The sequence below is a fragment of the Osmerus mordax genome, chromosome 2, assembly GCF_038355195.1.
Source record: "Osmerus mordax isolate fOsmMor3 chromosome 2, fOsmMor3.pri, whole genome shotgun sequence".
NCBI lineage: Eukaryota > Metazoa > Chordata > Actinopteri > Osmeriformes > Osmeridae > Osmerus > Osmerus mordax.
In genome coordinates this window covers 899,234-922,163 of record NC_090051.1, presented here as the reverse complement: position 1 = coordinate 922,163, position 22,930 = coordinate 899,234, and the positions used below count along the sequence as shown (strand labels likewise).

The following is a 22,930-nucleotide window of genomic DNA, read 5'->3' as shown; positions in this document are numbered from 1 at the left end:
GATCCCACTTTACATGCAGTAATAACATTTACATATTTGGTATCCATTACCGGGGCCGTATCCACGTATTTTTGTTTGAAGTCGGAGACACCTGTGAAGGGTGTTTGTATTGGGAGAGACCCATTTTACTAGAATATACCATGTCTGCCTGTCTCTTTCTGTCTGTCTCTCTTTGTCTGTCTGCCTGCCTTCCTGCTTGCTTTTCCGTCCGTCCATCCAAACGATGTCTCCCATCTTTCTGAGTGTGGGCCACCAACACTGAGGAAGCGGCTTGTTAAACAGTGAGGACAGCCGGGGTTTAGTTCAGGTGAGCAGCAAACAGGACTTCTACCCTCTGAGAATCTGAAGAAAAGGGTTCTGTACTGGGCTCAGAGATCTCATGTCTGGACTGGCATTAAACAAACAAGCCACATTTCCAGAAATGAAACAGTGTCTCTATGATGATGATCCAGGATGTGGTGTGCTCCCCTCCACCCTGCCTGGAGGAGCTGGGGGGCTGGGGGAGGCTGGGGGCTGGGGGGCGGGCTGGGTGGGTTGGTGGGGGAGGCAGCTGTCGGCTTAGGGCAGGGAACCGAGTGACAGCGTGACATCATCGCAGTGTCCTGATCAGGAGGCGTCCGCTCTTTTTGGTCATTGGTAATTAAGTCTCTTCCATTTCCCCGTAGCAACCACTCTCAGTGCTGTCGTAGCAACCACTCTCAGTGCTGTCAGAGTTTTTCTAGAAGAAGGAGAAGCCGCGATGCCCGCTTGCGTGGCACAGAGGAGCGGCAGTGTGCCAGTCACACCGCCTTAACGAGGAGCGCCGCGCTCCGCAGAAGGGCGCTGGGACGGCTGAAAGAAATCAAAGAACGAGAAGGAAGAAAAAACGATTGCTCTGCAGAAAGCCTAAACCGGCTTTGCAGACATGTTCTTCTGAGATATAATACTATTAGGGATTTGGAGACAGATTTCGGGGTGGGTGGGAGGGTGGATGGGCGGGGCAGGGGGAGCTTACAAGCTAAAACAGTCAATCAGAAAAACACAAACCATGCAAACGAAACCACATATCCCCTGTCAAAGTCTTGTCATCAAGCACAGTCTCCCTGGACCAGCCAATCTGTGGTGAGGGGACGTTCTATACTGGTTACTGGTGTGTGTGTGTGTGTGTGTCAAGTAATCCTGCATGTTGTTTACTGTGCTGAATGGGGATGGTGGTGGTTTTACATGGTGTGGATGGTTGGGGTAAATGTTCAGGACGCTGTCTGACGCCACCCTGAGACAAGCCAGCCTCCACGGTCTATAGCAGCACTAGCTAAAGTCACTGTTGTATCGTGTATCGCACACTAATATTATTGACTAGTCAGGCTGTGCTGGTTGGCTAGCTAGCCAGCTAGCCCCAGACACGGTGTACTAGGTTGACCCAGAAGAATCACACTCGACACAGGAAGACAGTCGGACCAGCAAGGGCGGCGTGACTTTCACCACTCGGACATCAATCAGTCAGCCAACCTGCCCTCCGTCCTCCTGTCCTTCTAGTTGTCTTACTCCACTCCTCTCCTCTCTCTCCATTCAGTCCATCCTCTCTCCAACACTCACTTTCTCTCACTAGCCCCTCTCTCTCCCTCTTATCACCCCCCTCTCTCTCTCTCCCTCTCTCTTATCACCCCTCTCTCTCTCCCTCTCTCTTATCACCCCTCTCTCTCTCTTTCTCCATCTCCCTCTCTCTGTCTACCATGCCTCTCTCTCCCTCTGTCGCTGTGGGTGCTACAGATGGCCAGGCGTCTGGCCTGCGACAGACAGGAACAGGAAGGAGCAGCGGACAGCAGATGACATAGTGACAGGGGAGCCATCATCATCCCCATGACAGGACACGTCTCAGTATTGACCAGGACACGTCTCAGTACTGACAGGACACGTCTCAGTACTGACCAGGACACATCTCAGTATTGACCAGGACACGTCTCAGTACTGACAGGACACGTCTCAGTACTGACCCGGACACGTCTCAGTATTGACCAGGACACGTCTCAGTACTGACAGGACACGTCTCAGTACTGACCAGGACACGTCTCAGTATTGACCAGGACAAGTCTCAGTACTGACAGGACACGTCTCAGTACTGACCAGGACACGTCTCAGTACTGACAGGACACGTCTCAGTACTGACAGGAAACGTCTCAGTACTGACAGGACACGTCTCAGTACTGACCAGGACACGTCTCAGTACTGACAGGACACGTCTCAGTACTGACCAGGACACGTCTCAGTACTGACAGGACACGTCTCAGTATTGACAGGACACATCTCAGTACTGACCAGGACACGTCTCAGTACTGACAGGACACGTCTCAGTATTGACCAGGACACGTCTCAGTACTGACAGGACACGTCTCAGTATTTACATTTACATTTAGTCATTTAGCAGACGCTCTTATCCAGAGCGACTTACAGTAAGTACAGGGACATTCTCCCCGAGGCAAGTAGGGTGAAGTGGGAATCGAACTGGCAACCTTCAGATTACAAGCCCGCTTCCCTCACCGCTCAGCCACCTGACTCCCTGTATTGACCAGGACACGTCTCAGTACTGACAAGACACGTCTCAGTACTGGGGCTCACAGTGTCCTGTAGTGACATGGACAGGGCTGAGCTCACAGTGTCCTGTAGTGACATGGACAGGGCTGAGCTCACAGTGTCCTGTAGTGACATGGACAGGGCTGAGCTCACAGTGTCCTGTAGTGACATGGACAGGGCTGGGCTCACAGTGTCCTGTAGTGACATGGACAGGGCTGGGCTCACAGTGTCCTGTAGTGACATTGACAGGGCTGGGCTCACAGTGTCCTGTAGTGACATGGACAGGGCTGGGCTCACAGTGTCCTGTAGTGACATGGACAGGGCTGGGCTCACAGTGTCCTGTAGTGACATGGACAGGGCTGGGCCCCCCCCCCGTCAGAGGTGTGACTCTTGTGTCTCCCAGAGGGCCCACACGCCACAGTGATGACATCACCTTGGTAAACTCCACAGGCAAAACATGACCCAGACACTTTTAGGGCTGTTAGCTTTACACACCGGCCATCATCCATGCAACTTGAGCCAGCCCTCGTCCGCAGGAACAGCAGGGATGGACGAGGTACAGCGGTTGAGCTACGGGCTGTTTGTGCGACTGGAAGGTTTTACTGCTTGGTGTCCATGTGAACCGTCAGCGTAATGCATTGTGTGCACTTTTCTAACAGCAGGGCTGTCCAGATTCATCAGCAGGCTGTAAAGATTAATGTTTCGTGCACTGGTGATTGAACAGTGTGTGAATTCCATGGTGTATGCAGGTTTGAACAACAAACTAATAGCTATCCAATACTCCCGGGTCCAAGTTTTCCTGTACGGGCCTCATCAACTGTTCCACTACACAGGCAGGCCAGCAGCACGTTCAGCAATGAGGGGCTCACCTTCAGAACACATCCACAACAGAGTGGAAGATAGTTTGACTTCCTGATGAAGGCGGTGTATGTCGAAATGCATCTTCTGAATGGTTTACGATGAACATGCCGTGACAATCAAGGCATTTTAATTGTTTTCTCGTTTTAGTTCAGATTGAAAATGATCCAGATTGAAGTTATTTTGATGACTCATGAAATGGGTTTATATTCGTACAGTAAGAAGGCTGGAGGAACCAGACCTGCTGCACCTCCCATCAGGAGGGTCCTGGAGGAACCAGACCTGGGTGAAACGTCCCCCGGATGAGAAGGCACGCCCTGCCAGTTTCTCTCTCCTCCTGCAGGACACCAGGGGAGGAGAAGGAGGCTGCAGCAGGAGGCTGCTAAAAGCACACGTTCTATACCCCTGGGGGGGGGGGGGCGGCTTAAGAGGAAGGAGTGCTCAGGACCGTGGGGACTTCAAAACAAGGCCAAGGTCAGGAGAGGGGGAGAGAGAGGGAGAGGGTGAGAGAGAGGGAGGGAGGGAGAGGAGAGAAAGTGGGAGAGTTAGAGAGAGTGAGAGATGGAGGGAGAGAGAGAGGGAGAAACTGCATCAGGAGACAGGTGGCAAGAGCCTAGCTTGAGCGCAAAGTTGAGAGGGAGAAAAGAAAGTAAGAAAAGTATAAGAGTAAGAAAGTAAGGAGGATGAGAGGTGTGGCTCTCCTGCGGGGCCTGTGGAGCCAGAACAGCCTTGTTTCTGGAGGAATGCGGAACCAATCAGCTGGGCAGCTGCCTGTCCTCTCCTCTGACACGACACGGCCCAGTCACAACACACAGCAGCTGCCTGGCCAACCCCCCCCCTCACCCCCCTCCCCCTCCCCCTCCCCCTCCACCCCCCTTACTCCCCCCTCTCACCCCCCCCCCTCCCCCTCCACCCCCATACTCCCACCCCCTCCACCCACCCCCTCACCCCCCCCCTCTCACCCCCCCCCCTCCCCCTCCACCCCCTCCACCCACCCCCTCCACCCCCTGTACTCCCACCCCCTGTTTCCCCAGACCAGCGCTGGAGATCCCAACATTCCCTCCGCTCCTCCACAGCAGCGCTAGCAGAAGCTCCTACCTGCCACCGAGTTGGGCCGAGGCATCAAGAGCGAGGAGGTGGTGTGGGCAGGGTACGGAACAGGGCCTTGTGCTGGGTGGCTGGGGGGCGGTGGTGCTGGGGGTCTGGGGGCCGCAGAGGCCCCTGTGCTGGGTGGCTCTCTCCTGGAGGGGGCCTCGCTGCTGCCAGGCTCCTCCTCCGCCACAGGGGAGCAGGTCTCTGGCCGCACGCTGGGGGCCGGGGCATGGTGGCTCCCGCCCCTCACACTGCCCTCCTTACTCCACTCCAGGCTGGAGCCACTACGGTCGTCATTCTCTGAGGAGCTGGTGATGGTGGCTGTGGAGAGAGAGAGAGAGGGGTAGAGAGAGAGAGAAAGGAGTAGAGAGAAGAGGAGAGAGAGAGGGGTAGAGAGAGGGGTAGAGATAGGGAGAAAGGAGTAGAGAGAAGAGGAGAGAGAGAGGGGTATAGAGAGAGAGAGAGAGAGAGAGAGAGAGAGAGAGAGACAGAGACAGAGAGAGAGAGAGAGAGAGAGAGAAAGAAAGGAGAGACAGTCATTACCACGATGATGAAGACTGTTCCCCCCTCCTTGCACCCAGAGAGGAGCTAGTCTAATGGACGCTGGCTGACACTTTAGCCCTCCCACTCCTTTTCATTGACCTTATCAACATACTCCTGCACAGAGCACCACTGCATCTATTTTCACAGGATTAGAACTAGACCACAGCACAAACTCTTCCTCCTCCTGTCTCTTGCGCTCTCTCCTCTTCCTCCTCTCTCTCCGTCCTCTGCCACTCCCTCCCTCCCTTCCTCCTCCTCTCTCTCCGTCCTCTGCCAATCCCTCCCTCCCTCCTCCTCCTCTCTCTCCGTCCTCCACCACTCCCTCCCTCCCTCCTCCTCCTCTCTCTAGTAGAAAATGATGGACGGGCGCTGAAAAGCTTACTTCTATTAGTAGAGTTTAGACAGGTGTTTTGCTTACATGAAAGCAAATCCCAGTGATGTTGTGTGCCATGCAGGCAGACTAACCCTCACAGCCACTGGACTGGGACCTGCATGCTCTGCTTCACCCAGGAACCAGTGGGATCCTCTGGACTCCATAACACACCCGGAGTTACGTCATCCCTACCTAGATGAACACATCACGTCCGTCCTACTGGACACAAGCTGTACCTGGACAACCCTTATCGCTAGCTTGAAACAAGAAGCCATATTCATGGTACTCAGGTACGGACTTACAAGCATCAGTTACTCCCAAGCTCTGGGTCAACTGTTCCGCAAGGTTTTGGTCCATAAATATTCTCCAAGCTTCACTTTGTTGGCTTGGCTTGAGTTCCTTATGTATGATTCAACATGACAGGTCAGAGCTGTTTGTATGACCTCCTTAAGCTAGCCTTGCTTCTCTCTCTGCAGCCCGGCTTGCTCGCCTGCCAGCCGGGCGTTTTCACATGTCAACACAGACCTCTACATCCCACACAGAAGTAGTTTCAAACCACATAAATTAATATGTGCTTTTGAAGTAGGACTGCCTTCTCCTGAGCAGATCCTAGCGTAGTCCCACTTCGGAAGACTTCAAAGGCCTGGTGGTATTAATCACAGGCTTGTCCTCGTTACATAGCTTGTCCTCTCTGCTCCTCTCCTCTCCTCCCCTTAGCTCCTCTCCTAGAGTCCTACCGTCTCCGGTTCTCACCTTCCCTCCCCTCTCTTCATCTCTCTGCTTTCCTCCTTCTCTCCCCTCCCCTCCCATGTCCTCATGCTACCCTTGCAGTGCTGGTCACAGGGGAGGCAGGACGTTCCGGAACACCAGAAACACAGAGTCTTCCAAACACAGCATTTCCTGTGCAGGCAGGAAGGCGGCAGGCACAGGTACGGTGCAGTAGGAGAAGCAGGTCCCACCCAAGGTTAGAGTAGGCCAACCCCTGCTGGGGGGCTGATGCTGGGGGGCAGGGGGGGCCGGGGGCTGATGCTGGGGGGCAGGGGGGCCGGGGGCTGATGCTGGGGGGCAGGGGGGGCCGGGGGCTGATGCTGGGGGGCAGGGGGGGCCGGGGGCTGATGCTGGGGGGCAGGGGGGGCCGGGGGCTGATGCTGGGGGGCAGGGGGGGCCGGGGGCAGGGGGGTGACTGGAGAGGACTCTATTCATCCTGCTTCAATATGAAAGATACAATATCACAGCCAGCATTAATAATTGAGCAGCTGTGGTATTGCACAGCGCTGGAGGATAGCTATATGAGGTTATCAATGACGTCAACGGCTCTGAATCTGCCGGTGCTGCCACGGGGCAGATCCAGAGAGCTGGTCGTGCCCCGTGCCGGTGCTGCCACGAGGCAGATCCAGAGAGCTGGTTGTCCCCCGTGCCGGTGCTGTGCCACGGGACACGAGCAGCTCTCTGGATCTGTCCCGTGCCGGTGCTGCCACGGGGCACGACCAGCTCTACAGAACACCCCCAATTGTTTCTCCTCCAGGTAAGTCGTTCAGTCTGAGGGTGTGGATGAGAGAGCCATAATAGGTGCCTGTGATGTCCCACTTAGCTGACTCTAATAAAAGGTTGTTGTGTTCGTCCCAGATCTGTCCAAATCAATGAGAAACGTAACACCACTACATGGATGAAGGAGAAGTTAAGAGAAGTAATACTTCCCATGTCCACTATTCAGGCAGACTCTCTGATGCACACACACACACAGACACACACACTCTCTGCATGTGCGTGTGTGTGAGAATGTGTGTGTGTGTTACCTATGATCCCGCTGTCCTTGCTCTCGAGGGTGGAGCAGGGGCTGGTGATGGTGCCACTGGGGCTGGAGCGTCCTGGGGGCGGCCGGCCGGCGCTGCTGTTCAGGGTGGAGCAGGGGCTGTCTGTACAGGGGGAGGTCGTGCTGCTGGTCAGGGTGGAGCAGGGGCTGATGCCCTGGCTAGTTACAGAGCTCTGGGAGGGAGGGAGGGAGGGAGGGAGGGAGGGGAGGGGGGGAGGGAGGGAGGGGAGGGGAGCGGGGAGGGGAGAGAGGGATGAAAAGTTGAAAGGTTGAAAGGTTAGATACAAATAAATAATTATCACATAAAATCACATTTTGCATCTAATTAAAAGCCTGACAGTTTAAAGATTTGCTTTGAGGTTCTATGATATATTAGGTATGCCAATTCATCCTGTCAACTCCACCATTCCTAACTTGGATCATGTGAAAGCAATCCTACTGCCTCAGCAGATAAGCTAACATCTCACATGTGAGCGTGATACACTAGCTGAAGGCATGCATACACTCTGTAAACAAAGCCAGGCTTTCAAAACAGCAGACTCATGTCTACAAGAAACCAAACAGGAACCATGTAGCTTGGATAAACCCATGTGACCTGGACACATCAGACAGAGCCTAACCCTAACCCGAACTCCACACTTCAGACAGAGCCTAACCCAGACCCTAACTCCACACCAGAGTCCTGGCTGAACCAGAACACCTCACCTGCAGCGGACCAGGCTACATCCTCTGGGTTGAACCAGACTCTATTTCACCAGACCCAGTCTCTGTACCTCCAGACCCAGTCTCTGTACCTCCAGACCCAGTCTCTGCACCTCCAGACCCAGTCTCTGCACCTCCAGACCCAGTCTCTGTACCTCCAGACCCAGTCTCTGCACCTCCAGACCCAGTCTCTGCACCTCCAGACCCAGTCTCTGCACCTCCAGACCCAGTCTCTGTATCTCCAGACCCAGTCTCTGCACCTCCAGACCCAGTATCTGTACCTCCAGACCCAGTCTCTACATCTCCAGACCCAGTCTCTGTACCTCCAGACCCAGTCTCTACATCTCCAGACCCAGTCTCTGCACCTCCAGACCCAGTCTCTACACCTCCAGACCCAGTCTCTGTACCTCCAGACCCAGTCTCTACACCTCCAGACCCAGTCTCTACATCTCCAGACCCAGTCTCTGCACCTCCAGACCCAGTCTCTACACCTCCAGACCCAGTCTCTACACCTCCAGACCCAGTCTCTGTACCTCCAGACCCAGTCTCTACACCTCCAGACCCAGTCTCTACATCTCCAGACCCAGTCTCTGCACCTCCAGACCCAGTCTCTACACCTCCAGACCCAGTCTCTGTACCTCCAGACCCAGTCTCTACATCTCCAGACCCAGTCTCTGCACCTCCAGACCCAGTCTCTACACCTCCAGACCCAGTCTCTGTACCTCCAGACCCAGTCTCTACACCTCCAGACCCAGTCTCTACATCTCCAGACCCAGTCTCTGCACCTCCAGACCCAGTCTCTACACCTCCAGACCCAGTCTCTACACCTCCAGACCCAGTCTCTGTACCTCCAGACCCAGTCTCTACACCTCCAGACCCAGTCTCTACATCTCCAGACCCAGTCTCTGCACCTCCAGACCCAGTCTCTACACCTCCAGACCCAGTCTCTGTACCTCCAGACCCAGTCTCTACACCTCCAGACCCAGTCTCTACATCTCCAGACCCAGTCTCTACACCTCCAGACCCAGTCTCTACATCTCCAGACCCAGTCTCTACACCTCCAGACCCAGTCTCTACATCTCCAGACCCAGTCTCTACACCTCCAGACCCAGTCTCTGTACCTCCAGACCCAGTCTCTACATCTCCAGACCCAGTCTCTACACCTCCAGACCCAGTCTCTACACCTCCAGACCCAGTCTCTGCACCCCCGAGCATGAGTCACTGTCTGCCCCCTCTGTGCCCTCCCCTGCTGTGTACAGCTTGTAGATCAGGGTGAGGTTATCCTGATGCTAGCTAGGGCAGATCTTGGGCACAGTGAGTGTACAGTACGTCCTGCACCATGCTAACATGCTAACACTTCCTCATCCTCAGCCCCACCCGCAGGCTTCTCCCCAGGGGAGCCTGCTCAACGTGGGCTAACAAGACCCAGGTCTGTTAGCACTGAGCCCGGGGGAAGAGGAGAGGCTCAGCTTCTCCACCAGCAGAACCTGCATACCAGCCTGATAACATAACAGCTTAATGACATTTACTGTAGGGCAGAATGAAAGACAACATGTTGGACTGGGGTCGTTAAACAGCAGCAGAGGAAAGAGAGAATAGTTAGCAGATGATCAACAACCTCCTTCTCCCTTGTGAGCTCTTAAAAACAGCCCTAAACTCGTCACACACAACAACAAAACACAACCGTTTCTCTTCTGTTCTCATCCTTTGAGATCCCAGTTAACGGGACACTTTTAACACTTCTAACGAGTGTCTGAAACGCAGTGTTCCTCTGCAGGGCGGTGTTGGAGAGGTGGAGAGGAGGGAGGGACAAGCAGGTTCTGCTCTACTGAGAGTCCCAGACTAATTAGCACAGCCGAACACACTTGAAGCTTAGACTTTGACATGACACTATTTCTGGAGCTCGGCTCGTCGACTCGTGTTACGTACTCAAGCGACCCACGCGGCCACAGAACTCCGGTTTCCACGACGACCCAGGCACACCCTACCTTGTTACCAAGCACACGCTTTCATCCAAAGCCACATGCAGACAGTGGTATTTGAACCCGCAACCTCTTGATCTGCAGTCAAACGCCCGACCCCCACCTTCACACCGCAACCAACACAGTTCCTTCCCAGAACATGTGAGAAGAGATACCCTGAGCTGGACAGGTACCGGCGCTCCCACCCTGAGCTGGACAGGTCCCAGCGCTCCCACCCTGAGCTGGACAGGTCCCAGCGCTCCCACCCTGAGCTGGACAGGTCCCAGCACTCCCAGCAGGAAGGGTTTCATCCAAGGAGACAGAATGGAGCACAGAAACGCAAGCTGGCGAAAACAGGATTTTTTTTCAAGCAATATACAAGCATGCCTTTTTTCCCCTCTCTTCGTTCACACTCTCGCAACTCCCTCCCTCTCTATGTCCCTCTCTCCTTCTCTCTCTCCTCTCTCCCGCCCTAACGCTGTAAGCCGCCGCGCTCCGCAGTGACAGCTGCTGTCGGGGCGTGTGGGGAGGAGGAGGGAGGAGGGGGAGAGAAAAATGAAATACCTTCTTTTCATTCTTGTCCTCCATAGGTATGCGCGCTGAGCCAGGGATCCCTTCTCCTAGTAAGAAGCCCAGCCGTGTCATCAGCTCCTGAGTGGCGGGGGAGGAGCTTGGCTGGCTGTCGGCGAGGAGCAGCTCTGGGGAGAGAGATGGATCCCGTTAGGTACAGTTAGGTACAGATCCTAGCAACGCCAAGCAGGACGGCAGCGGGCCAGTCTGACTGCAGCACGGCTCACACTACAGATGCTCTGCTCCGCTCTGCTCTGCTCCCTGCTAGGGCTGAACACTGGCCAGAGGAAGAGGGAGGGAGAGAGAGAGGCAGAGTGAGAGAGGACAGAAGACGAGAGAAAAAGAAGAGAGAGAAGAGAGAAAGATGGAAAGAGGAGAGGCAGACAGAGAGGGAGGGAGAGAGAGGGGAGAGAGAGAAATGGAGAGAAAGATGGAGAGAGGGGAGAGAGAGATTGGAGAGAGAGGAGAGAGATGGAGAGAGAAGCAGAGCCTATTAGAGGTTAGTGAGGATGAGAGGATGTCCTACATAGAGAAAAAGAGAAAGAGGAAAAAAGGGGGGGTGAGAGGGAGAAGATGCAGCTTGTAGGGGAAATCTTTGCAAGGTCGAGATTCCTCCAGCCCGCAGCACCAGGCCTTAGACCCCTCCTTGCTGCCCTGCCTGTTACCCTCCCTGCTGCCCTCCCTGTTACCCTCCCTGCTGCCCTCCCTGTTACCCTGCCTGCTGACCTCCCTGTTACCCTCCCTGCTGCCCTGCCTGTTACCCTCCCTGCTGCCCTCCCTGTTACCCTCCCTGCTGCCCTCCCTGTTACCCTGCCTGCTGACCTCCCTGTTACCCTCCCTGCTGCCCTGCCTGTTACCCTGCCTGCTGCCCTCCCTGTTACCCTCCCTGCTGCCCTGCCTGTTACCCTCCCTGCTGCCCTCCCTGCTGCCCTCCCTGTTACCCTCCCTGCTGCCCTCCCTGTTACCCTCCCTGCTGCCCTCCCTGTTACCCTGCCTGCTGCCCTCCCTGTTACCTGCCCTCCCTGTTACCCTGCCTGCTGCCCTCCCTGTTACCCTCCCTGCTGCCCTGCCTGTTACCCTGCCTGCTGCCCTCCCTGTTACCCTGCCTGCTGCCCTCCCTGTTACCCTGCCTGCTGCCCTCCCTGTTACCCTCCCTGCTGCCCTCCCTGTTACCCTCCCTGCTGCCCTGCCTGTTACCCTCCCTGCTGCCCTCCCTGTTACCCTGCCTGCTGCCCTCCCTGTTACCCTCCCTGCTGCCCTGCCTTTTACCCTCCCTGCTGCCCTGCCTGTTATCCTGCCTGCTGCCCTGCCTGTTACCCTCCCTGCTGCCCTCCCTGCTGCCCTCCGTTACCCTCCCTGCTGCCCTGCCTGTTACCCTGCCTGCTACCCTCCGTTACCTTGTTGCCCTCCCTGTTACCCTCCCTGCTGCCCTCACTGTTACCCTCCCTGCTGCCCTGCCTGTTACCCTGCCTGCTGCCCTCCCTGTTACCCTGCCTGCTGCCCTCCCTGTTACCCTCCCTGCTGCCCTCCCTGTTACCCTCCCTGCTGCCCTCCCTGCTGCCCTGCCTGTTACCATCTCCCTGACATAGCTGGAATGTGAATGAGCTGCCTCGGTCCCACAACCAGCCGGGCACCAACTGTCAACGTCCCTCCAGCTCTGACCAGCAGCTTCATGTCCCTCCAGCTCTGACCAGCAGCTTCATGTCCCTCCAGCTCTGACCAGCAGCTTCATGTCCCTCCAGCTCTGACCAGCAGCTTCACGTCCCTCCAGCTCTGACCAGCACAGCTACCCAGAAGGTTCACTCACTTAACATTCTGGGCTGAGTCGTCCGCAATGCCATTCGAAGAAAAACGCATATTGAATTTTTCTGAATTTGATTAATAAAATATGAGCATAAAGCACAGTAGATTCACGTTCACATGCGTGGGTCTAGAGGAGAGAGGCATCCACACAGGGAGAGTGTGTGTGTATGTGTGTGTGGTGTGTATGTGTGTGTGGTGTGTATGTGTGTGTGTGTGTGTTTGGGAGTTACAGATCAACTACCTGCATGCTGCATGCCCAGGGCAGTTAGAGAGTCCAGGGGTACAGTAAGTTATTATACTTTTCTCTGTCAGCACCTTCCCCCCCCCTCCCCCCTCCTCCCCCCCCCCCCTCCCTCCCTCCCTCCCTCCCTCCCTCCCTTGTCCTCAGTTATTAATAATGCTGGCAGTCTGGCATCTGATTAAATACTAAGGCGTCCAACGGTATAATGTACTGCCAAGACCCTAATGAAGTTCAGACTAAGCCATCACATGCACTTTACACACACACACACACACACACACACACACACACTCATTCATCAGGGCTCTGGTGGCTGGGTATGCAAGAATGCGTTTCCTTTACATTTCAGAAACTGGCTGATAACTACAATCTAGTGTGATGTGAGTAACTGTCAGAAAGAGGCAGCCAGGCGACCACAGCTCCTGCCGTCTCTCCTCCTCCCCCCTCCCTCTCTCCTCCTCCCCGCTCCCTCTATCCTCCTCCCCCGCTCCCTCTCTCCTCCTCCCTGCTCCCTCCCTGCGAAAGTTGTTTGGTGAATTGTTCGGTATTGTAAAAAATATAGATATTATATCCAGTGTATTGTTGATAAGAACAGTTCACAGGTTTAGATGTCTTGAGGTGCAGGACCCAAACATTGTAATGCACCTGCACTTGTCTGGTCCTACAGTACAGGCCGCTCTGTTCTGTGTAAGCATCTCCCGCTCTGGTGACAGGTGCTCTGCCCTCTCACATGGTGTTTACACCTCAGCTCAGGGACCTGGATGAGTACTGTGTGCTGAGAGCCACGCTGGGGTGGTGATCGGCTGGTCTTCCCTTAGCATGAATTCTCCTGTAACCAGCATCCTCGCTAAGGATTATGGGATGGAAGGGGGAAACATGCGTATGGTGTCATGTTAAGGGCTTTAAGGTTTAAACATGCGTCGATGGTAAAACAAGATTCCATCTCATGACTTCACGTGTTCCAGCTGTACTTGGTGCATAACCCAGGGGGTCACTAATACCTCCCAGGGGCCCCAGGTGTCTGCAGAGGCACCTCTCAGAGCTGGCCTCCCCTCAGCCGAGGGGCCGGGGGGCTGGGCGGGGGGGCTCCATCAGGAGGATCTATATTACTGGGCTCTGACAGGCTCCTCCATCAGAGTCTAAACAGCTTAAACCCAGCTGTCTCAGAGGAGCAATCAGTACAGCTGTCCTGTGATGGAGCTGTACCTGTCCAGGGCCTGCTACACACACATACACACACATACACACACGTGCACACACACACACACACACACACACATACATACATACACCCACGCACACACACAGGCTTTGATAGCTGGGCTGTATACTGTATCATCATTACACACTGTCACCATGGGGAGTCTCTTCTGGAACATTCTGTCCCCAGCATAATCTGCACCTATTCCTCACAGGTGCTGATGCTGCCTCTAGCCCCACTACACTGGCCTCCACAAGCCTCCACCATGCTGCAGCTAACATGGGAGCGTCTCAGTGCCTTATCACAGCCTCCCTGCCCTTGGCACATTGCTGGTATCAGTGTGATCTCTGCTAATGCCTGCTGTTGATGGTGAGGGTCTGTCCTGTACACACACACACACACACAAATGCAAGCACACACGCACATGGGTATAGGGGGAGTGTGGGGGTGCTATTTCTCTGGGAAGTGTCCTTCCTGTCAGCCTGCTTGGGATGCCTGGGTAAGGTCGCGTGGCTCCTCCCATCAAATTTAGAAAAATCTCAAAAGTTTGAGTTTTAACAATTATTACTTAATACTTGATTAGTCAGTGCATTAATTTAGATTGATAATTCCGGAAAAAAAACTAAACGCAGTATCCCAATCAACGCTTGTAAAAGTGTTTAACCGAAAACACAAACCGATGTACGCAGAATTCCATGTCAGCGCGCTCTTCTGAGCTTGCCAAATAGCCACCGCAGCCAGGGGCGTAGCCAGGACATTATTTCTGGGGGGGCCAGCTCTGGACAGTCTTCTATTTGGGGTGGCACTTGATTGTCAAAAACTACTATTTTAAAACTCACACACTGCATCACTCAGAGCAGCAGTTTTCTAACGGTATCCAGTGGTTAGCTGCTAGTCTCCATTGAAGCGCTGTCAGAATGCAGGTATGTTGGTTTGCGTCTTGCACTGTTGATGGGGGCGTGGCCCAACATGTTGCGAATATGGGGCTTGTAGCGTAAGTGACAAATGACAATATAAGATGACTTTGTAAAAAAAATACAAATGCATTTTTTCAGCTTTATACCATTTCTGTTCAGGAGGGTTTAAGGAGTTTTTTTTGTGAGGTTGGGGGGGCCGGCAGGGTGGCCATTCTCTGACCAATGGTGGCCGTGGCCCCCCCTGGCCACCACGTGGCTACGCCCCTGACCGCAGCACACACACACACAGAAGTCCAGGTGGCTCGGCGCACAAGTTAGAATTGAGGTAGTGTAACGGTGTGAAAACCGTGAAACTCACTCCTCAGGTATGTACCAGGCCACCCGCGTCAACGAAGAGCTAGCTTTTCTTTGGCGTAGTTGGTAGTGGTCAGGCTTGGCAAGTCAGAGGTCGAGCGTTCGAATCCCGCGAGTGGCGAACGATACCTTGTTATGATGGAGCGTGTCTACGTCTGTTACATACCTGAGGAGTGAGTTTCACGGTTTTCACACCCTTACATAAGTTAAGAAAACATTACAAAACTAAAGATAGTTTCTAAATGAGAGGCCTACTGTTAATCTTATTTTGACTAAAAAATATTACACGAAGCAAAAAAAAAACAACTGTATTTGCGCTCACATCAATGCGAAAAAATTTATGCGCTAGCATTAACTATTGATGTCCCTGCCAAAGCTGAAATCAAACTTGCGTCCCTGAACTGTTGTATAGTGGGTTAAGCAAGGGGAGTTTCTACAGCCTATAGTGCATTGTGCGCAGCAAGCTTGAAAGAAAAGAGTTTATGTCTAACAACGCCTCTGGGCTGAGCTATTAGCCCGAAAGCTAGCTAACGTTATGCTAGCAAGATTCAAAGGCAATAACATTGTGTACGGTTGACAAACAGTTAATATACTTTTACAGTATGTTTGACAAGAACACTATCTAGCTGGACAGCTATGTCATTGTCCCAAAATCCATATCAAGATTTTCACGAACAAAGTAGCTATCGGCCATAGCCTAGTACTAGTCTATCTAGGCTACGGCCGCAGCCTGTGTAGCGAGTTGAATAGCAAATGGATGTGAGATGATCGCATCAAAGTTGACATATTCTCCAAACAGTAATTATAATTTGACAGTATGTTTAACAAAAACACTAGCCAGCTATCCAGCCATGTCATTGTCCCCAAATCAAATAAAGATTTTTACGAATAAAATAATCGGCCATATGTAGAGTAGCTGCTACTGTCGTGTTGGCCGCAGCCTGTCTGCAGTAGATTGACTAGCGAGGTGAAAAGCGAATGGGATGTGAGATGAGCGGTTACGCGACACTGAAACAGTAAATTCAGAAAAGTAACATTTTGCAAATAGGTTAAAAGAAATATTGAAGTCACTCATTGTTGTAATGACATGTTAGCTTGTTAAAGTCTTTCAAAATTGTAAATGGAGGATTTGACTGCGTCCCTGTTGTTATGGTTACTTATTTCAGACACTTTGCACAGGCTCATATACTATGTAGCCAGCGCAACAATTTAGAACGGTGAACAGACAGTTTTGCTGCAACTACGTAAGTAGGTGTTCGTATATCACCGGATAATGGACACCCCTGCAGCCAATCAGAATCGAGTATTCACCCAGACCATGGTATAAGAGGTTATATTAGCCCCTGCTCCAGGAGTCTCCTCCCATCTGCCCCCCAGGACACAAGACGATATATTGGCCCCTGCTCCAGGACACGGCCTGGATCTGTTCCGGCCCGACACTGGCGTTCAGCGACACTAGCGTGCGTCACACCCCAGGAGGTGAACGTGTTCCAAAATGAGGAACTCATTTAGGAACTCTTCTACTGCTGTTATTTTTGGGGGGTTGTTACTTTTTGAAAAGAGTGACATAGAAAAGGTTATGGAGGGACAGGGTGATTTAGAATGTTAAGAGTACCTCCTCTGATTGGCCGGTTTGTCTACTTGGGAGTCAGGTGGGAGTCAGGTCTACTATGGGAGTCAGGTGGCTGAGCGGTTAGGGAAGCGGGCCAGTTCGATTCCCGGCCGTGCCAAATGACGTCGTGTCCTTGGGCAAGGCACTTCACCCTACTTGCCTCGGGGGAATGTCCCTGTACTTACTGTAAGTCGCTCTGGATAAGAGCGTCTGCTAAATGACTAAATGTAAATGTACTTAGATCAGCGTTTGCTGGAGGTGAGTGAGCCAGTCCCCAGCCGGCCTCGCGGGCTTCTCCGGCCTCGCTGATGCAGGCTGGTGTGTGACCCTGGGGTCAGGGGGGTCAGGGCTGTGGGGCTCCTCACATGCGCATGCACCCACACGCATGTGGTGTCAACGCACACCAGTACTGGACACACACAAACTCACTGCACACCAGTTCAATATCTCACCCTAAACAGGAAACCCACAAAGCTGGCGTGGCGTCCTTCCAGTGCCTTCTTTTTCCAGTGCCTTCTCTCCCGCTCATCTCCCATCATCGTTCTCACCGAGAGGGAGATGAGCGGACCATGACGTCACTGTGACGTCACACGCACAACGCTGACAGGGAAACAGTAGGGTTAGCTAACGACGGGTCAGGTGACATGGTGAGAGCCGACTAGCAGAGTGGCTGATGGGAACCCCCCCAGGTGTCATTAGCAAGCAGGCTGTGGTGGACAGGGAGACTGGGAGTGTTGCTGGGTAGGCTGGGCTCAGACCCACGCAGGGCCCCCTGCTGGAGTGATACATCTCTCCAGTCCCCAGACAGCTGCAGCTGGTTACAAACAGCAAAATATCTAAATGAAAACAGATCTGCTCATTAGCTCGGAGATACAGCAGCCTTACATCATCTCCATGACAACAAATCAAAGTTAATCAGAGGGACAGCGGCTGCGAGCCGTCTTAGTCACAGCCCTGCTACAGGAAATGACAACACAGGTGAGAGGGTTACCACTTAGTATTCGCTGGTTCACTCCACCGCCCCTCTGAGAACCAGACCTCCGTAAATCCATCCATCCCCACATCCGAGTAGGGTGGACTGGAAGGCCACCAGCTAGTCCTGGGGCGTCCAGGACAGCATGCACTCAACAGCAACATGCAACATGCAGAGCAGGCTGATCTGAACAGCAACAAGCAGAGCATGGTTAGGGGTTCAGGTGGCTGAGCGGTGAGGGAGTCGGGCTAGTAATCTGAAGGTTTCCAGTTCGATTCCCGGCCGTGTCAATTGACGTTGTGTCCTTGGGCAAGGCACTTCACCCTACTTGCTTCGGGGGGAATGTCCCTGTACTTACTGTAAGTCGCTCTGGATAAGAGCGTCTGCTAAATGACTAAATGTAAATGTAAATGTTAGGGGTTAGGGTTAGCCTGCAGGCTGATGAGAAGCACGTCCTCCACTGTAGCTGCTCCTGGGTGGACAGCAGTCCTGAACGTGTCTCTGGGTCTGTTAGACACATGCTTCACGTCACACATCAGCCCCTCCCAGCCTCTCCCAGCCCCACCCAGCCCCTCCCAGCCCCTCCCAGCCTCTCCCAGCCCCTCCCAGCCTCTCCCAGCCCCTCCCAGTCCCTCCCAGCCTCTCCCAGCCTCACCCAGCCTCTCCCAGCCTCTCCCAGCCCCTCCCAGCCTCTCCCAGCCCCTCCCAGCCTCTCCCAGCCCCTCCCAGTCCCTCCCAGCCTCTCCCAGCCTCACCCAGCCCCTCCCAGCCTCTCCCAGCCTCACCCAGCCCCTCCCAGCCTCTCTAGTTTACAGTCTCTAACTGCCGGCTAGGTACTATCAGACAGTTCACCCTCTAGTTTACAGCACTTCTCTCTGGAGCGTCAGAGACTCATATCTATATTCTCTGGCATATCTGGGCTCAGGAGTAATCTGGGAAACAGAGTGTGTGTCTTGGAGAGACGGGACCCTGTTAATCCCTTCAGGCAGCGCTGTGTGTGATATCAATCACATGTGAAAGCACTGCACCTCTGTGATCCAGAACATTGGATGTCCTTACACGCCAGTCATCACCACTCACATACTGGAACCAGGAAATAAAGACCAACGAGAAATTATACCCCGAAATGCGTGTGTCAAAGTTTAGACATGTGGGAAAATGTATCTTCTATCTGATCCTGTCAAGCTACGGCCTCAGCCATACTTTACATATTATCTCCCAAGCTCTTGGATTTACCGAAATCCTAGAAAACCATGTACAGTATGTTGCTAAAGTTTCTCACAGGCTGAAAACTCTTTGCTGTTACTACGAGTTCAATTCTGTTAAATAATGAGGGCTGGAGTCCCTGGGAGTTTGGACCCCAGCTGTCCAAGAGAGCAGCAGGAACTCAACAAATCTACATAATCATCAGTGTGGCGCGAGGCGCGATATCCAAACTGGTGAAATTCCTCTCTTAGTTTTCACCCCGTCGTAATTGATGCAGCACATCCTGCAAACTCACAGAGCTACAAGCAGGGGTGTTGTTGAAAAGCTCAAGTCATTATTTAAATTGTGCACAGCTCTGCAGAACACTCTCATATTACAGCACACACTCATGGATCTGATGCAATAACAAGTGTTCTGAGATTAAAAGCCAGAGGATTGAAAATGAGTTCCTTCTGCCCGGCCGATACGGCCTCTACACCTCCTCCTAGCCTGCAAACATGGAACAGACCTGGAAACCATGGTGGGGTTAAATAAATACATCATTATGGAGAGAAGGAGGCAAAACACAAACAACATCATTATCCTCCAACCAGTAGAGAATTTACGAGTGGTTGAAGAACCTGCCCTGGCAACAGAGAGGAGGAGGATGGGGGGAGGAGGGACGGGGGAGGAGGGACGGGGGAGGAGGAGGAAGGGGGGAGGAGGAGGATGGGGGAGGAGGGGGGGATGGAGGAGGAGGAGGAAGGGGGGAGGAGGAAGGGGGGAGGAGGAGGATGGGGGAGGAGGGGGGAAGGGACAAATCTTCCACCCCCGTTGTGAAAGTGATCCATGCTGTCTCTCATTAGCATGTGGAGTTACTTCACCCAGCAACTGAGGGCATTTAATGAAACCTTGATGAACGCACTCATTAGGCTTCAGAGGTGGAGGGAGGGAGGGAGGGATGAAGGGAGGGAGGGATGGAGAGAGGGATGGAGAGAGATGACGAGTTGCTCTGGAACAAGCTGTGCGCAAATTTTGTGGGACCCCCTCAAACTGAGAGTGTGTTATCATGGGGTCCCTACGGACAGTGTGTGTTATCATGGGGTCCCTACAGACAGAGTGTGTTATCATGGGGTCCCTACGGACAGAGTGTGTTATCATGGGGTCCCTACAGACAGAGTGTGTTATCATGGGGTCCCTACAGACAGAGTGTGTTATCATGGGGTCCCTACAGACAGAGTGTGTTATCATGGGGTCCCTACGGACAGAGTGTGTTATCATGGGGTCCCTACAGACAGAGTGTGTTATCATGGGGTCCCTACAGACAGAGTGTGTTATCATGGGGTCCCTACGGACAGAGTGTGTTATCATGGGGTCCCTACGGACAGAGTGTGTTATCATGGGGTCCCTACGGACAGAGTGTGTTATCATGGGGTCCCTACAGACAGAGTGTGTTATCATGGGGTCCCTACGGACAGAGTGTGTTATCATGGGGTCCCTACGGACAGAGTGTGTTATCATGGGGTCCCTACAGACAGAGTGTGTTATCATGGGGTCCCTACGGATAGTGTGTGTTATCATGGGGTCCCTACGGACAGAGTGTGTTATCATGGAGTCCCTACGGACAGTGTGTGTTATCATGGGGTCCCTACGGACAGAGTGTGTTATCATGGGGTCCCTACGGATAGTGTGTGTTATCATGGGGTCCCTACGGACAGAGTGTGTTATCATGGGGTCCCTACGGACAGAGTGTGTTATCATGGGGTCCCTACAGACAGAGTGTGTTATCATGGGGTCCCTACAGACAGAGTGTGTTATCATGGGGTCCCTACGGACAGTGTGTGTTATCATGGGGTCCCTACGGACAGAGTGTGTTATCATGGGGTCCCTACAGACAGAGTGTGTTATCATGGGGTCCCTACAGACAGAGTGTGTTATCATGGGGTCCCTAGACAGAGGGTCTCAGCACAGCGGTGTCCTGGACCATCAGACCACAGACCAGCTGAAGAGGAGGGAGACAGGAAACTGAGCCGAAAAAGGCCCCAAATATATTTAAATTGAAAAAGGTGATTTGCACTATTGTGAACTTGTCTCATAATTAGCAGCGTGTTTCAGAGGGGATTTACAGCTTTGTGCTCATGAAGCTCCACATCTGACATCATCTAGACGAGCACATCTGTGGTTTCAGGATGGGTCCAGACTCACCCTGTCCACTTCTCATGGGTCTGGAGCCTACATCAAGCTGGAGGTCTAACTACCTGCTACATCAAGCTGGAGGCCTAACTACCTGCTACATCAAGCTGGAGGCCTAACTACCTGCTACATCAAGCTGGAGGCCTAACTACCTGCTACATCAAGCTGGAGGCCTAACTACCTGCTACATCAAACTGGAGGTCTAACTACCTGCTACATCAAGCTGGAGGCCTAACTACCTGCTACATCAAGCTGGAGGCCTAACTACCTGCTACATCAAGCTGGAGGCCTAACTACCTGCTACATCAAGCTGGAGGCCTAACTACCTGCTACAGCAAGCTGGAGGCCTAACTACCTGCTACATCAAGCTGGAGGTCTAACTACCTGCTACATCAAGCTGGAGGTCTAACTACCTGCTACATCAAGCTGGAGGCCTAACTACCTGCTACAGCAAGCTGGAGGCCTAACTGCCTGCTACATCAAGCTGGAGGCCTAACTACCTGTTCACAAATACTCTGGATGATTAGTTGTGTATGTACACTACAATATATGCACAGTAAAGTACATTACAAACTCCTGATGCTGTTAGATCACTTGAGGCTGTGGTCTTGACCACAACGGTGACAGTCTATCCAGGAGAGAGGTTCCACTCTGGGCTGGTGTCACAGCCAGGGGCCCCAGCTGCCTGGCTGGGAAATCCTGATTACAATCGTTGACTTTTGCCTGATGAGAAGTTTGGCTTCTCAGGAAATGAGCCATACGGGAGACTGGAGAGGAAGGCCAGCGGCCCCCAGCCGCTCAGCCCTCCTGGGAGCGGCCACACACAGCTCCATCAGGCTGCACATCAGACACGCCAAGCCTTCTCCTCATGGAGGACTGACTCACTGGCGCTCTCAACACAAATGGAGCATGGATACAGCTTAAGAAGCTTTCCTGTTAATCACAGCCTGTGGATGGGTCCTGCAGGTAACGTTAAAGTTGAGCCAACAGAACGTTAAAAACAGGGCTGATGTTGCAGATCGCTAAGGGGAGTCTAACACAAACATGCACACTGAGATGGGGGTGGAGGTGGAGGGTTTGAGGGGGATGGGGGTGGGGGTGGAGGTGGAGGGTTTGAGGGGGATGGAGGGTGGAGGGTTTGAGGGGGATGGAGGGTGAAGGTGGAGGGTTTGAGGGGGATGGGGTGGAGGGTTTGAGGGGGATGGGGGTGGAGGTGGAGGGTTTGAGGGGGATGGAGGTGGAGGGTTTGAGGGGGATGGGGGTGGAGGGTTTGAGGGGGATGGAGGGTGGAGGTGGAGGGCTTGAGGGGGATGGGGGTGGAGGTGGAGGGTTTGAGGGGGATGGAGGGTGGAGGAACAGAACAAAGAGCCATGGCAGTCCTGACTGACAGTTCTGGGACCACAGCTGACACAAATCTGACCCCTGCTGCCTGTCCCCCACACACACACACACACACACACACAAGCTGACATACAAGCTCACACACAAACACACACCTTGCATGACAGAAAAAAATACAATCCACCCCAGCCGCCCACCACACACACACACACTCCTCCCCCAAACATGGTTTCCAAACTGCAGGCCCCTGGCAGGAAGGAAACTCTATCCTTCTTCAAAGACGTAGTGAAGTGAGATGCCTTCAGACACACACACATTTCTTGTCTTAGTCTCAACCCCAACATCCACCTTCATCATACAGCATTATAAAGATGGCAGCCTAACCCAAAACCAAAGTTCAACTTTAAACATAAACCATGTGCTGGGGAGAGGGTCTCCTCCTCTCTCCCCCTCCCTCTCTCCCCCTCCGTCTCTCCCTCCCTCCCTCCGTCCGTCCCCCCCCCTCTCTCTCTCTCTCTCTCTCTCTCTCTCTCTCTCTCTCTCTCTCTCTCTCTCTCTCTCTCTCTCTCTCTCTCTCTGTCTCTGTGTCTCTCTCTCTCATCCCTCCTTCTTCATCTCCAGGGTGAAATGTCACCTCCCTCAGAACAC

At 53.3% G+C, this 22,930-nt stretch overlaps 1 protein-coding gene across 1 annotated transcript in view; it reads right to left on the bottom strand.

Moving 5' to 3' along the window:
- Window positions 1–22,930, bottom strand: part of tanc1b (tetratricopeptide repeat, ankyrin repeat and coiled-coil containing 1b) — a 133,603-nt gene that overhangs the window by 47,206 nt on the left and 63,467 nt on the right. Inside the window, 3 exon segments of the mRNA XM_067254823.1 lie at window positions 4,507–4,821; window positions 7,213–7,402; window positions 10,457–10,590. Of these exon segments, the coding sequence (XP_067110924.1) occupies window positions 4,507–4,821; window positions 7,213–7,402; window positions 10,457–10,590 (639 nt within the window).